The following is a 12,776-nucleotide window of genomic DNA, read 5'->3' on the forward strand; positions in this document are numbered from 1 at the left end:
GTGTGGGAAGAATGAGGAATGTGGAGTTATTTTTAATGCGTATAGAGTTTCCGTTTTGCAAGATGAAAAGAGTTCTGGAGATTGATTGTACAACAGTATGAATATAATTATCACTACTGAACTGAACACTTAAAAACGGTTAATATGGTAAATTTTATGTGTATTTTACAGTTTTAAAACAGTAAAAAAAATGATAATCATACAAAATGTAGTTTGTATATAGATGTTTCACTTAGTTATAGTTCTTTGCAAACTCAAAATTCTTTTTAAAATAAATGTTTTAAATTAAAGTAAAACATATTCGGACAAGCTCACATCACAGCATTTTCAAAGAACTTTCTTTAGATTATCATTGAAAAATTGAGAAAGTTTACATGATCAGATTTTTAAATTATCAAGTCCAAGGATCAAGATTTAATAGAAGAGTATAACAGATAAAATGTAAAGAAAAGGATATCCTGGGCAGCTGTTGAAAATGGAACTAAAGAACTTAATGGCTTACATTAATTGGTGGTCAGGTACTTGGTGTGTAATCAAGTTAGGCCTTATTTTACTTTTTCCCTCTTCTATCTCATTAGAGTCCTCCCTATCAGAAGGGTAGGGTAAGAACTTTCACAAATTTGTCAGATGAAAGCTTTTAGCATGCTCTAGGGGCATTCTTAAATTAGTAGGCTGATTTCCTTGAATATTCTTTCCATTGGAACAAGGTATTAAAGCAGTCATATGTATTACTATTATTTATTCTAGCTCCTCCTATTAGACTATGGGTACTAGTTATAAATGGTTTTAAAATTCCTGGGCATAAAAGAAAGCAGTGGGAAGGATTAGCTGAATGGGTTACTATAAAGGTGAAGATTTCCAATTTGAATTGTCTTATACACAGAATAAGCTTTGTATAATTGTCTGGTCAGGATATGCTCAGTATGTTGCTTGCTTGTCGAGAAGCATCTTGAAAGTCATTGTGGATGACCTACAGTTCTTACAGGTGGCTATATTAGTTTCACAATTGTTATGTTGAAAAGCATGTCGTGTAGAATAAAATCACAAAGCAACTTTTTTCATACTCCTTATATTCATTTATATTTGCTTACTGGGGCTAGTTTTCCCTCTGCTCCTAGAAAAAGACTAGGGCAGTACCATGACTTTTCTGATAACTCTTAGGTAATTAATTTAAATATAATTATAAGCACTGTCCTGAATTGGAAATTAAAATCCCCTGTCAGATATTATAAGCACTGTCCTGAATTGGAAATTAAAATCCCCTGTCAGATATTACAGTCAATATTTTCATTTTCATTCAAAGTTAGGATTCTCTCCCCTTTCCCTAGAGCCTACCGGGGGATGTGGTTGGCTTTTCTCTTTTCTTACCTCCTTTCTCACTAACTATTTGTATTTTCTGTTCTCCATGTTTTTGGGAAGAAAGGTAAGGTATACAAGAAAGGTCTTATTTGACTGTCACTGCCTTCCTTCTCCATAAATTCAAATAACGTAAACCAGTTTTCTGAGTATTCTCCTTAAAGTGCCTCTCTCTAATAATGGCCATCATATCCACCTCTCCCTTAAGTGTTTGAGTAGGGCTCAAGGAACCAGACAGCTCTCTGTAAAGAGTATTTAGAAGTACTGTTTCTAAATTTTCTTTCCTGACCCTTTTATATTATCCATGTGGGTGAAAGGTTTTAGCACTCTCCCTTGGCTGCCTACTGTTTTCTTCGGTGGTAATTGTTACCTGCCTCATTTCTTCCTCTCTTTTTTTTTAAAAATAAATTTATTTATTTATTTTTGGCTGCATTGGGTCTTTGTTGCTGTGCGCAGGCTTTCTCTAGTTGCAGCGAGCGGGGGCTACTCTTCTTTGCAGTGCGCAGGCTTCTCATTGTGGTGGCTTCTCTTGTTGTGGAGCACAGGCTCTAGGCACGTGGGCTTCAGTAGTTGTGGCACGTGGGCTCAGCAGTTGTGGCTCGTGGGCTCTAGAGCGCAGGCTCAGTAGTTGTGGCGCACGGGGTTAGTTGCTCCTCAGCATGTGGGATCTTCCGGGACCAGGGCTCAAACCCGTGTCCCCTGCATTGGCAGGCGGATTCTTAACCACTGCACCACCAGGGAAGTCCCTCTTTTTTTTCTTTTTTCTTCGTTTTTTTTTTTTTTTTGCATTTTTTTCCACATCTTTATTGGAATATAATCTTCCTCATGATATAAGCAGTGGGCTTAGAGTCTTAGTTGATGCCTCCATTTAACAACCTGTTACAGTTGTATCCTTTAACAGGTTGTGGCAAAAGTCTTAGTGCACTTTTAAGAATTAATAATTTGGGGACTATAATGATACAGCTGTTCAAAAGACACCATTTCGAAATTTGATTATGTACATTTCTTTTGTACTTATTTAAAAATTTTTGAATAGTAAATTTTTTTTGGTTAAATTCTGTTTGGATCAGCATTTTCCATATTCAGTCAGAGAGACTGAAACAAAATTAATTTATTGTTTAAAATTCACAAAACTAAATGTGTTAAAGAATGGAAATAATTAAACTTTCAAATGTTTATTTTTGGGGGTAAGTTTGTAGCATTTATACTTCTGAAGTCATTGAAGCTTAATACTACACTAACATTTTAAGAGTATCTTGTATTTATTGAACTTCTGTCATGTGGCTGAGTGCTTGGGACAAAATCTCAACTCATATTGGTCTGAGCAAAAGATGAATTTTATTAAGAAGACAACAGCAATATGGCTCAATTTCAGAAACAAGTATAAACCAGAACTTGAACACTATCAAGACACTTTTTCCCCCTCTGTACAAGAGCTTCATTTTCTCCTATTGCAGATCTCTTTCTTCCTTCTACTTTCTTTTTTAACTTTTTGCCTATAGGTGGGAGGCCATGACTGCTGACAATTCCTAAATCTAATCTTTCAGTTTTAGTTACTCTGAGGGATAATATATGAATTTCCCAAGTCTAAAAGTCCTTGGTGAGACAATTGTCAGTGCAGCCAGAGGCAGGTGCCTATTTCTGGACCAGTCAGCTCTAATTGAAGGCTTATGGTCATGTAAGCTTTCTCAGGAATTATACTAATTCAGAGGGGTGGGGTCAGGGGGTTCCCAGGAAAAGGAGTGGTGTCTACCTCTGAGGTGCTTAGTGGTAAGCAGATGTGGTGGGATGAAAACCATAATATAGGATAACATTTAGAAAAAAGGATTGTATTTCGTTATTATGGATGAATTATACAGTAACAAGTTAGGGCAATCATGCTAGTCCTTGGGGAAAGCTAATATACCTTTTTTTCAGGATCTGGTCAATGCATTGTCTAGCCGTTTGGTCTGTGGATAGTGGGAAATGGACAAGTAAGCATAGACTCAGGACCTTGAAAAGTTCTTTCTTCAATTATGGGCCATATTGGGATTCCAAGTAGAGACTGGATTGCAGGGTATTTTTTCCAAGGCATAGTACCTCTTTGGTGAAGAGAGTGTTTAGATCTGGTGACTAATCTTGGGAATGAAGTTGTCAACATTGGTGACAGTATTGCCCATCACCAGAATCCTGTGTAGTCCTGAGGGGACAGCAGGCCTATTAAGAAATCTGTCATGATGTTTTTTCTAAAGAGGCAGAAGAGTCAGAAGGAAGGATAATAAGCTGTCTTGCCTTTCAAACTGTCTTTAGCCCAGGTACATGTATCACAGGTAGGTATGTTATGTTAAAGGTGGAATTATCATAATTCCAAGGTGGCAAATTCAAAGTCTTGAATGAATTTCAGTGACCAGTTAGGACACTGGCAAGGCAAAAGTCATCCATTTGGTTAGAAGATAATGACAGAGTCTTCATTCCTTGTAAAAAATTAAATTTAGTGTTTGTTACAGACATAAATGTCAGAAAACAGAATCATAAATATAGGGAAGGCATTTGTCTATTGAAATTAAAAGTATCTGCAGAAATGAATCAAAGTTAAAAGATAAGCAGTGGATGGGAGAAAATATGTGTGCATATAGAAGAAAGGAGTGATAATAAGAATATATAATTCCACAAAAAGGCATACAACCTTCAAATAATAGGCAAAGTACATATATATATAGATATTTAAGGAAGAGACAAAAAATGGCCAATAAACATTTTAGGAGATGCTCAATCTGATATGTAATCAGGGAAATAGAAAGCAAAGCAGCAACAATACATTTTTTTCCCCATCAGCTTAACAAGAAGTAGAAGTTTTCTAATATCAAGTCTTGACAGAGATGTAGTATAATAAATACTCTTAAATTGCTAGTACCATAGGAATTGCCCAATTTCAAGAACAATTTAGCATAGTTTACTTAACAATAGCAACAAAACGTTTGCCTTATTATACATCAAACCTCTTTTAATCTACGCTAGAGAAAGGACTATTCTCAAGGAGGCATGTGTAAAAAGAAATTTATTATATCACTGTGATAATAGCAAAAATCTAGAAAGAATTTCATTTTTTGTTAGTAGGAGTATGGCTCAATCATCTGTGGTAAAAGGATTCTAAGGGAATTCTATGAGCAACTGTATGACCACAAATTAGACAACTTACATGTCATGGACAAATTTCTAGAAAGACAGACTGTACTGATTCAAGAACTGGAAAATCTGAGTGTAACTGAAACAAGTAAAAAGATTCAATTACTAATTAAAATATTTCCCAACCAGAAATTCTCAGATGGCTTCACTGATGAATTCTATCAGATATTTAAAGAAGAATTAATATCACTGTTTTACAAACTCTTTCAGAAAGTAGAAGAGGAGTTAATACTTCTCAGCTCATGCTGTGAGTCTAGTATTACTCTGATACAAAAGTCAGACCACAGTGTCACAAGAAAACTGCAGACCAATATATTATGAATATGAACACAAAAATACTCAACAAAATGCTAGCAAATCAAATCCAACAACATATAAAAAAGGTTATATACCACAAGCAGGTGGGATTTATCCCAGGAATGCAAAGTTGGTTCAAAATGCAAATATTGTGCTTCCCCGGTGGCACAGTGGTTAAGAATCAGCCTGCCAACACAGGGGACACGGGTTCAAGCCCTGGTCCGGGAAGATCCCACATGCTGTGGAGCAGCTAAGCCCATACACCACAACTACTGAGCCTGTGCTCTAGAGCCCACGAGCCACAACTACTGAAGCCCACGCGCCTAGAGCCTGCAGTCTGCAACAAGAGAAGCCACTGCAGTGAGAAGCCCATGCACCTCAATGAATAGTAGCCCCCACTCGCTGCAACTAGAGAAGGTCCGCAACAAAGACCCAGCGCAGCCAAAAATAAATAAATAAAATAAATTTATAAAAAAATAAATGCAGATATCAATAAATGTAATACATGATATTGATTGAATAAAGGAGGAAAAATCACGTGATTAGCTTACTAGACAAAGTAAAAGCATTTGACAAAATCCAATAGCCTTTTATGATAAAAAATACTCCGCAAACTAGGCATAGAAGGGAACTTTCTTAATCTGATAGAGACTATCTACAAATACCTATAACTAACATCATAATATATTCTCTCTAATACGTTGAAGAAAAAACTTAATGGTGAAAAAACTTAATATATTCTCTCTAAGATCAGGGACAAAATAGGACATTCTTACCACTTTTGTCTACCACTGTAGTAGAGGTTCTATCTAGGGCATTTAGAGAAGAAAAGGAAATGAAAACTACCTCTCTTTGCAGATGTCATGACCTTATCTATTGACAATCCTAAGGGATCTATTAGAACTATTAGAAGTAAATTAATTTAACAAGGTTGCAATATACAAAATTCATAAATAAAAATCAATTATATTTTAATACACTAGTTGTTATGGGTTGAATTGTGCCCCCCCCACCACCAAATACATGTTGAAGCTCTAACCTCTAGTACCTCAGAATGAACTTAATTGGATATAGGGTCATTGTAGATGTAATTAGTTAAGATGAGGTCATAGTGGAGGGGGATGGGCCCTTAATCCAATATGACTGGTATCCTTATAATAATATTGTAGAAGGCAAATACACACAGAGGGAAGACAAGTCATGGAGGCAGAGATTGGTGTTATGCTGCCACAGTCCAAGGAATGCTAGGGAGTACTAGAAGTTGGAAGAGGCAAATAAGGATTCTCCCCTAGAGGTTTCAGAGGGAGCATGGCTGTACCAACAACTTAATTTTAGTTTTATAGTCTCCAGAACTGTGAGCGAATAAATTCTTTTTGTTTTAAGTCACCCGTCACCCAGATTGTGATACTTTGTCATAGCAGCCCTAGGAAAGTAATACACTAGCAAGGAACATTCCAAAAATGAAATAAAACAATTCCATTTACAAAAGCACCAAAGAGAATGAGAATAAATTTAACAAAAGACTTGTGCACTGAAAACTACAAAACACTGAAAGTACTTTAAAGAATACTCAAATAAACAGGTAGGCATCCCATTTTCATGGACTGTTAGACTTAACTAATCTTAAAACGGCAGTATTTCCCAAATTGATCTACAGATTTAATGCAATCTCTATCAAAATCCCAACTTCCTTTTTGCGTGAATTGGCAAGCTGATTTTAAAATTCATGTGGAAATACAAGGAACCCAGAATAGTCAAAGAAATCTTAAGAAGAACAACGTTGGAGGACTCACACTTTAGTGATTTTAAAGCTAAATACATCTGTAGTAATTAAGACAATGTCATACTGGCATGAGGATAGACCTGTGTAGATCAATGGAATAGAATGAATGGAAATGATGTCCAGAAATAAACCATTACATTTATTTATGGTTAACTAATTATCAACATGGAGCCCAGGATAATTCAGTGAGGAAAGAATAGTTTTTTTAATAACTGTGCTTGGAGAACTGGATATCCATATGCAAAAGAATTAAGTTGGATCCTTTCTTTGTGCCATGCACTAAAATTAACTCAAAATTACCTAAGAGCTAAAACTATAAACCTCTTAAAGAAACACAGGAGGAAATATTTTTAACTTAGAGTTAGTCAATGGTTTATTTATTTATTTATTTATTTTTAAAATTTTTTTGGCTGCACTGCATTGCACATGGGATTTTAGTTCCCCGACTAGGGATGGAACCCAGGACCCCTGCATTGGAAGCGTGGACTCTTAACCACTGGACCACCAGGAAAGTCCCAGTCAAGGGTTTCTTAAATAAGATATCAAAAGCACAACCAACAACAGAAAAAAATAAATAGATAAACTCAACATAAAAATTAAAAACTTGTGCTGCAGGTTCTTAATACCATTAAGAATGTGAGAAGACAACTCATAGAATGTGAAAACTATTCACAAATCATGTATCTGATATGGGACTTGCACCCAGAATATACATAAGAACTCTTACACCTCAATAATAAAAAGGATAAATAACCACGTTTAACAATGGGCAAATAATCCGAATAGACGTTTTGCCACACAAGATATACAGATGGTCAATAAGCACATGAAAAGATACTCAACATCATTAGTCATTAGGGAATCAAAACTACAATGATACACCACTTCACAACCACTAGGATGGCTATAATAAAAATGACAGACAATAACAATTGTTGACAAGGATGTAGAGAAATTGGTACCCTCATACATTGCTGGTGCATCATGTAAGTGGTACCTCTGCTATGGAACACAGTTTGTCAGTTGCTCAAAATGTTAAATATTTAGTTAACATATGACCCAGAAATTCTATTCCTATGTTTATACCTAAGAGAAGTGAAAACATAGGTCCACACAAAAACTTGTACATGTATGTTCATAGTAGCATTATTCATAATAGCCCCAAAGTGGAAACAACCCAAATGTCCATAAACTGATGAATGAATAAATAAAATGAGCATATCCATACAATGTAATATCATTTGGCAATAAAAAGGAACAAAGTACTGATACATGATACAAACACTATGCTAGGTGTGAGAAAACAGTCTCAAAAGACCACATACTGTGCAATTCTGTTGGTATGAAATATTCAGAATTGGCAAATCTGTGGAGACAGAAAATAGACTGATGGCTGCCAGGGCTGAGGCAGTGCTGGGAGAAATGGAGAGTGAGTGCTAATGGCTACAGCGTTTCTTTCCGGGGTAATTAAAATGTGCTAAAATTAGATAGTGGTAATAGTTACTCAACTTAGTGAATATATTAAAAGCCATTGAATTATATATTTTAAATGAGTGAATTTTATGGTATGTTAATCATATCTTAATAAAGCTTTAAAAAATTCTGATTATAATGAATAAAAAATCTCAGTCAAAAAAATATAGTTTATCCATACTATGGAACAGTTGTCAGCAAACTGCAGTCCATGAGTCAAATCTAGCCTGCATCTTATTTTTGTAAATAAAATTTTGTTAGAACATAGCCATACCCATTCATTTACCCATCATCTGTAGCTGCTTTTGTAGAGTTGGGTAGTAGTGACAGAGATCACTTGGCCTGTAAAGTCTAAAATAGTTACCATCTGACTCTTTACAGAAAAAGTTTGCCAAATCCTGCTATGGAATAAGAAGTTGTATTTAAAGGGAGTGAGAGAGATCTATGTTTACCGATATAAATCTCAGAAATTGTGTTAAGTGAAAAAGTTGAGAACAACATATACAATATCATTTATGTGAAAAAGAAAACAAAACAGACATCCAGCCCACTAACAAAAAGTATAGAATTGAATGGGTACATGAACTGTTACATAAATCCATGGAACAAGTTCTGGGAAGAGACACAGCAAGCTAACAGTATCTCTAGGAAGAGCATTGAATTTTTGGAATGCTAGTCAAAGTTTACTCTAACCTTATTTATATAAAGGTTTTTACAAAGAAAATATATAAGGATATTACATAAATAAAAATATAAATTAAAAATTATAATACATTATAGATATTTTTGGTTTGTTTTTCAGAGCTATGAATGAGCAAGTTTTGTTAGAGGCTGTAAGTATAGTGCTTTCAGTTTGAAATTGCACTTTGTCCTTGATGTTGTTAATAGAGTCTAGAAATTGTCAGGATATGTCAAGAGAGTCAGTTTATTCAAGAGAGTTTTATGCATATGTAAGCTAGAAAGCTTTGTCTATTTTTTTGATTTTATTAGACTTTATTGTCACTCAGAAACACTTCACTTCTAAAATACTGAACTATAACATCTCACAGTCTTTTTTTTTTAACATCTTTATTGGAGTATTATTGCTTTACAATGGTGTGTTAGTTTCTGCTTTATAACAAAGTGAATCAGCTATACATATTCATATATCCCCATACCTCCTCCCTATCCCACCCCTCTAGGTGGTCACAAAGCACCAAGCTGATCTCGCTGTGCTATGTGGCTGCTTCCCATTAGCTGTCTGTTTTACATTTGGTAGTGTATATATGTCCATGCCACTCTCTCACTTCGTCCCTGCTTACCCTTCCCCCTCCCTGTGTCCTCAAGTCCATTCTCTACATTTGCGTCTTTATTCCTGTCCTGCCCCTAGGTTCCTCAGAAGCATTTTTTCTTTTTTTTTTTTTTTTTTTAGATACCATATATATGTGTTAGCATACAGTATTTGTTTTTCTCTTTCTGACTTACTTCACTCTGTATGAGACTCTAGGTCCATCCACTTCACTACAAGTAACTCAATTTCGTTTCTTTTTATGGCTGAGTAATATTCCATTCCCACAGTCTTTTGAAATTCCATTATCACTGATAGTTCCTTTGCCTCTTTCAGCACCAATTATAACTTCACTATGCAGATTAATACCAATGGTTCATTATTTTATGAGTTAATGAAGACTTTCTTACTTTAATAATTAAGTGCCCAAATAACCTCTCTATATTGATATGTTTGCTTTCCATTATTAATGAAGTTATAATATTTCTTTTAGAAAAACACACAGATTCAAAGTGACCTCCAGTTGTTGTCAGAGGAGAAACTGATGCTGGAAAATGAACTACAAAAATTGAAGAGTACAGAGGTGAGTTAATTTTAGTGTCTGAAAATGGCATACATACCAATATTAATAATTGGTAGCAGCTGTGCTTTAAAAACAATAAGGTATGGGCTTCCTGCATTGGGTTTTTGTTACTGCACGCAGGCTTTCTCTAGTTCCGGCGAGTGGGGGCTACTCTTAGTTGCGGTGCGCAGGCTTCTCATTGCGGTAGCTTCTCTTGTTGCAGAGCATGGGCTCTAGGTGTGTGGGCTTCAGTAGTTGTGGCACGCAGGCTCAGTAGTTGTGGCCTGTAGGCTGTAGAGTGCAGGCTCAGTAGTTGTGGCACACGGGCTTAGTTGCTCTGTGGCATGTGGGATCTTCCTGGACCAGGGCTCGAATCCGTGTCCCCTGCATTGGCAGGCAGATTCTTAACCACTGCGCCACCAGGGAAGTCCTAAATTACCATATTAGGTATCAAAACTGAAAGGATGCTATGAAAAGCAGACATAAAATTGAAACATTCTGAAAGGTATTTCTAAGCCAAATATTTAACTTTATTAAAATATCAGTAAATGAGGTTTTCAAATATATTTTAAATGCATTTTATTGTATTCTTTGCAACTGTGTAATATGTGTGTCCCAGTTCACTCTTAACACATAGAGTGAATAGAAATACCAAGGATAGAATTTGTTTCCTTTTTTTTTTCCTCCTCCTCTGCCATTTTTATATAGCTTATAAATTTCAAACTAGGGGGCTTCCCTGGTGGTGCAGTGGTTGAGAGTCCGCCTGCCGATGCAGGGAACACGGGTTCGTACCCCGGTCCGGGAAGATCCCACATGCCGCAGAGCGGCTGGGCCCGTGGGCCATGGCCGCTGGGCCTGTGCGTCCGGACCTGTGCTCCGCAATGGGAGAGGCCACAACAGTGAGAGGCCCGCGTACCGCACAAAAAAAAAAAAAAAATTTCAAACTATACACAATGAAGTCAAATGGTGGATTGGAAGCAAATTTTTATTAACTATGTAAAAATACAATATGTATGTTTTGACACAAAATTGACATAGAATGAAGAAAAATACTCTTGAATCTACTAATGTTGGTACTTGGTATTTCCTCCTTAGTAGAGGAGGAAGCAGAAGTAGTACCAGATTTGCTACTTAATCAGTTAGAGAAGCAGTGATCCTACATAAGTGTCAAATGTAAGACCAGGGCTGTCACATAAGTTCAATTAGGAATAGTTTCATCTAGGTATAGTTCCCAGTAGGAATAAAAATAAAAAAAGAAAATAAAAATAAAGCAGTAAATTGTCATAGTAAATAATTGAATAGTCTGGCCAAGTCTAAGAATTCAACACTTAATCATGCACTGTTAGATCCACATTCAAAATCTTTGGAGCTTCGTACATGACTTGAAAATGTTGCAGCAGTTTCTGGTTTTACTTTCTTGTACTGTTTCTTTAGATTTTGTATGTGAAAACCTAAAGAAGTATGGAGATGTGAATGAGAAATGTGGAAGGAGCATTACTGCATATATAGTAGCAATATTATATCCACACAAAGGTGGTGACCAAGAGATCTGAGAGATAGCCTGTTTTCAGAGAAGGGGATGGTGGAAAGAGAATAATGGCTACAGAATTATGTTAAAGTCAGGATTTCTAATAACTATATCAATTTTCTTCCAGAGTAAGCTTGCTTTCCTAACTGATATTATCTCTTAATAATTTTATTTTCATAGGCAACCAACTTTAGTAATCAAGAGCCATGTCTGCCAAATGTTAATGTGTGTCAGTTAAGGGTTTTATTTTACTTTTTGTAAGCAGGAGAAACTGACACTATTTAAAGCAAGAAATTTATTGGATGGTTAGTAGTGTAACTCAAAGAATTGAGGGAAAATTGAACAACATGTTTGGCGAGATATAGAACCAGGACAACTCTTACAGTTAAAATAACAGAAATTCATGGATAGCCACTACTTCTGTCCTTTCAGGGAAATTTTAGAGAGGGAGTTTATGACTGTTTTCTTCCCACCTCTTTGGATACTGGTTCTGGAATTACTAAGCTCCACTACTTCCCTTCCACAATGTCAATTTTTAGATGATTGTATCTTACTGGCCTTGCTTGGGGTCAGATGTCACCAAGACAGTTTGAGATGAGGGAGTTGAAGAACACTTCTAAATCTGGTGCTGTTTCTTAACAGAATAGAAAAAGGATACTGGGCACAAATATCTGGTGTCCACTGTACTTGGTAATGTTTCCCTAATTAATATCTTCGCCACTTACTTATTTCAGGTGTCAGAAAAGTTTAATGTAAAGGCCAAGATAAGTATTTTAGGTTTTGTAGAGCATAGGGTCTATGTTGCAACTACTCAAGTCTGCTTCTGTGGTATGAAAATAGCCACAGAAAATACATAACTGAATGACCATGGCTGTGTTGCAATAAAATATTATTTACAAAACAGGCAGCAGGGCAGATTTGGCCTACACTTTGCTGACTCCTTATTCTTTTTTGAATTTTACTTTATTTTTTTAAAATACATCAGGTTCTTATTAGTTATCTATTTTATGCATATTAGTCTATATATATCAATCCCAATCTCCCAGTTCATCCCACCACCACCACCACCACCCCACCATCCCGCTTTCCGCCCTTGGTGTCCATACGTTTGTTCTCTACATCTGTCTCTCTATTTCTGCCTTGCAAACAGGTTCATCTGTACCATTCTTCTAGATTCCACATACATGCGTTAATATACGATATTTGTTTTTCCCTTTCTGACTTACTTCACTCTGTATGACAGTCTCTAGGTCCATCCACGTCTCTACAAATGACCCAATTTCGTTCCTTTTTATGGCTGAGTAATATTCCATTGTATATATGTACCACATCTTCTTTATCCATT

General features: G+C 36.0%; 1 protein-coding gene across 1 annotated transcript in view; it reads left to right on the top strand.

The window, feature by feature from the left end:
* The window catches only part of CCDC7 (coiled-coil domain containing 7), a 321,418-nt gene that overhangs the window by 69,174 nt on the left and 239,468 nt on the right, over positions 1–12,776 (top strand). The window contains exons 10-11 of the mRNA XM_055087797.1: positions 8,877–8,907; positions 9,835–9,924. Of these exons, the coding sequence (XP_054943772.1) occupies positions 8,877–8,907; positions 9,835–9,924 (121 nt within the window). The remainder of the gene's footprint in view (positions 1–8,876; positions 8,908–9,834; positions 9,925–12,776) is intronic.

The sequence above is a fragment of the Physeter macrocephalus genome, chromosome 11 (genome assembly GCF_002837175.3).
Source record: "Physeter macrocephalus isolate SW-GA chromosome 11, ASM283717v5, whole genome shotgun sequence".
Taxonomy (NCBI): domain Eukaryota; kingdom Metazoa; phylum Chordata; class Mammalia; order Artiodactyla; family Physeteridae; genus Physeter; species Physeter macrocephalus.